Source organism: Mandrillus leucophaeus, unplaced genomic scaffold, assembly GCF_000951045.1.
Source record: "Mandrillus leucophaeus isolate KB7577 unplaced genomic scaffold, Mleu.le_1.0 Scaffold933, whole genome shotgun sequence".
Taxonomy (NCBI): Eukaryota; Metazoa; Chordata; class Mammalia; order Primates; family Cercopithecidae; genus Mandrillus; species Mandrillus leucophaeus.
In genome coordinates, this window is record NW_012110175.1 from 384028 (window position 1) to 388025 (window position 3998).

At 36.3% G+C, this 3998-nt stretch overlaps 1 protein-coding gene across 5 annotated transcripts in view; it reads right to left on the reverse strand.

Moving 5' to 3' along the window:
- Positions 1-3998, reverse strand: part of FAM69A (family with sequence similarity 69, member A) — a 64964-nt gene that overhangs the window by 9020 nt on the left and 51946 nt on the right. For 4 of the 5 annotated variants that reach the window (XM_011970212.1, XM_011970214.1, XM_011970211.1 and 1 more), the window contains one exon: positions 1462-3479. The exons of the other annotated variant lie outside the window; for it this stretch is intronic. In XM_011970212.1, the coding sequence (XP_011825602.1) occupies positions 2667-3479 (813 nt within the window). In that variant the 3' untranslated portion in view covers positions 1462-2666. Of the gene's footprint in view, positions 1-1461; positions 3480-3998 lie in introns of those variants that run through there. 5 annotated transcript variants of the gene reach the window in all.

Here is a 3998-nt window from a genome sequence, read left to right on the forward strand (position 1 = left end):
GTGGGGCAGACTTGGTGTAATTGTGCAAACTCGATCACTAGCTCTGCATGATGTGGCAGAAGCGAAGGGAACCAGGTTTGCAAAAGTAACTGTGGTGATAGAAATGTGTTAGCCTCAGACACTACTGAGGTGGCTTTCTATCCTAGTACAGTCTAAGTACTGGTTACTGCATTTTTTATTGGCTGACAAAAAAGTTGCTTTTTGTTGCTCTTTCATGTTTTGATCTTTAAATGGAATAGAAAGTAATACTTGATGAACATGTAAGCATAAAGTGATGTGATGGCCTACAAATACAATGTGTAGTAATCAGTGTATTTAACATTCACCTCAAATACTTAACACTTTGTGGTAAGAACATTTGAAATTTATTCTCTTAATTGTGAAGCGTACAATACTCTATATTATCATGCTGTGCAATAGAACTAAAATAAAACCATATTCCTCCAGTTGGAGGTTTTATACTTGACTATCTGCCCATTCATTGCACCCACCACCCCCACCAACCTCTGTAACCACCATTCTTCTCTCTACTTCTGTGAGTTACATTGTTTTAGATTCTATATGAAGTATTTGTCTTTTTGTGCCTGGCTTACTTCACTGAGCACAATATTCTCCACTTCCATTCATGTTGCAAATAACAATTTCCATCTTTTTTAAAAAAGACTGAGTAATATTCCATTATGTATATGTATACCACATTTCCTTTATCCATTTATCTGTTGTTATTAATATATAGTGCTGCAATGAACATGGGAGTGCCACTCTCTTGGACAAACTGATTTCAAAACATGTGGGCAAATACCTAGAAGTGGGATTGCTGGATCTAACATGTCTTCTATTTGACTTTTGACCCTGTGGTAGTAGGACATTATAGAAGTTGGGGTTTGGGAAAGTTAGCTTAAGATCATACATAAGTAAATGTATTTGAACTTGGATTATTTAGCCTCCTTGTGATTGCAAAGTCTTGAATATTCTCTTAAAATAAACTTTATTAAAATTAAAATTTTAAATTATTCTCTATTCTCTTCAGTTATGGTTTTAAAAATATATATTCCTATCTTTTGTAGGTGGAACCGTCCCAAAATGTCTCTTGCTCAGAAGAAGGATCGGGTAGCTCAAAAGAAGGCAAGCTTCCTCAGAGCTCAGGAGCGGGCTGCTGAGAGCTAAACCAAACAATTTTCTATGATGATTTTTCAGATAAAGATAATAAACCTACAGACAGAAACTACTTCTGTGTTAAGCTCTTATTCTTACGAACCTTATAGGAAATACCCTGAAATATTTTATAAAAGCAAAGGAGTTGACAGGTTTTTTCCTCCAAGAAAACAAGCGTAACTTTTTAAGAAAAAGTTGTTATTTCTTGGGCTTCTGTTTTACCTGACAGGAGTCATTATCCCTTATGTTGTATGATGAACAGTTCTTCCTAAAAATCTGGCAAGCAACAGACCAGCCATCACTGGGAAATATTTCTTCTATCCATTTATTATAACCGGATGATAAATGGGAAAAGTACCTTAAAGTAAACAAAACTGGTGCTAATCCATGGCATTGAAGGAAAGTTTTGAGAGAAAGCTGTCCAGTGAAGGTCACATAGATTTTTAACACATCCACTTTAAGTAGGTGAAACCTTTGAGCAGAAAATACTGGATCTTTTCTCCAAAAGGTGTTTAATTTTATGGAGATGTTGAAAGGTACATGCCAAATCTGAGTATATGTGTGAAAATATGAAAGGAGCAAATATTAAACCTTGAATATCAAGTTTACGTGGGGAAAAAAACATTAGATGAATACATTTACATGCCTCTTTAAGAAATAGCCCTTTGGCCCACAGAATATATACTGTTTGAAAATGGAAAGTTATTCTTAAAAGTCTGCTATAATTTATTTTAGTCTTGCACTTACAGTCCCACTTGCACAAAGATCAAAGTCAGGATATGTGGATCTTGATTGGGCCTTAAGATGTCAGTTTTGAAGGGCTCAAGTCAGCTGTGTAATGCTAAGATGGGCCCTTTGAATCTTTAGGAAAGTTCATCCATTTTCAGTCAATAAAATCGGTGTATTGTCAAGTATAAGATTTCTTGAAGTAAGCCACTTGAAACATTGTGAAGCTACACATAACAGCTGATGGCTGAATGAGGTTAAAAATGGGTGTATAAGTCTTTAATAGAATAAACCATGCTATTAACCCAACATCTGTTTATAAAGGAGCAAGTTTAACCTGCTTTGCAGTCTTAATTTCTGTTAATGTGCAAACTTTACCATGCTAAGACATTAGTACATTTATAAATTTTCTTGTTGAACAGCAGCTTCAATGCAAACACAATGTTTCCAGCATTGGTATTTTGACTAAGGTAAATCTACAGATGACTCACTATTGATGTTTATGGAATGAGGCTTTTCACAGCATTGGTTTTTAAAGTCAGTCAAAATAGTTAAATAATGAACATCGGAGATGTAACAGGGTTTCTAAAAGGGCAGGAATGACATCTTGGGGACCTGTTGATCTTACACCTGCCATTACTTCAGTAATCACATACTGGTGGCTTCTCAGGCCTGGGGGAAGGAGTTTTGTGTAACTGGCAGGAATCTGAAGCCATTTTTTTAATGCTCAAAATTGTTCTTTAAAAGTGGCAAGTTTCTTAAAATTGTAACTATGTCCAAATGAACTAAGAGTCATTAGTGTAGGAAATTTTCTTCCACAATAATGTTTTTAGGTTATTTAGTATCAAAGAATGTTCCATTTCCATTTGATTTGCTGTGACTTTGAGAGCAATACAAGAATAAAGCTGCTTTTCTAATTCTTCACGAATTTCACTTGGAGCACCACGCAGTAGGTAGTCTTTGAGTAACTGACAGGCTTTTGCCAAGTTTGGTTGTATCACTTCTGAAGTACACTTCATTGTACTCTGATCACAGCTAGTTCTACAATCTGTGCCATAGACACAGTCCAAATCAGACTCACAGTGACGATCCTTAATAAGTTCTTTCAGGTTTGTCTCTGGCACAATTTTTCTCATATCCACCATTTTCAAATCATACTTATCATTATATCCTAGGTTTTTGGCACTAGTATCGCACATGAGGAAATTTCCATAGGGGCCATGGAAAACATCTTCCACAAATTCTAGAAGTCCTATGGCTATTTTTGCCTTTCTTGGCCATGATGGTGTGAACAGCTGATCCATGCTTCTTCTGAACCCAGATGGAATAAAAAGTTCAATGACCCAAGGAAGGCTTATTCCATAAAGAGAGGTATATTCAACACTTTCCATCACATACAGGTCACCACAGAATCCCATTAATTTGGGGGTATGTTCTTTATCTTGAAGTATCACCATGAGAAGAAATTCATTCAGTTGAAGAAGTGCCCATGCTGATTTTGCTTCTCCCAAGGAAACCTGGCCATCTTTGTCTCCATCAGCCACCGTCAAGATGAGATTAACCAGTTCAGAGAGGTTTCCTTGGTCACCCAATTTTGCCTGTCAAGAATTTGGCTAATTATACAGAAGGAATGAAAAATATCTCCCATGCTATAACATACTAAGTTCCTTTATGGGCACTATTAACCATGCTAGAAATAATCGTACTGAATTCCCATAAAAGAACTTAATATATTATATCTCCAAATATTTATGATGCTTCCTAAGTGAACTAGAACCATGCTTTATGTAACTGCAGTAAAACCCACTGAATACTTGTCTGTTTCTTAGGAAATGGCACTCTAACTCCCCTGTCCCCTTCAGGCCCTTTAGATAGTTAACCAACAAAGTAATTATTCCTCATTCATACATTAAAAAACCACCCCCTCATATGTGGACTTGAAAAATTGTACTGTAATGTACTTACATCAAAGTTATAATAAGGGTCAACTAAAAATTATTTTCTCTTTTGTTTAGAGATGGGGATCTCACTATGTTGTGCAGGCTGGTCTCAAACTCCTGGGCTCAGGTGATCCTCCTACCTCAGCCTCCCAAAGTGCTGGGATTACAGGCATGAGC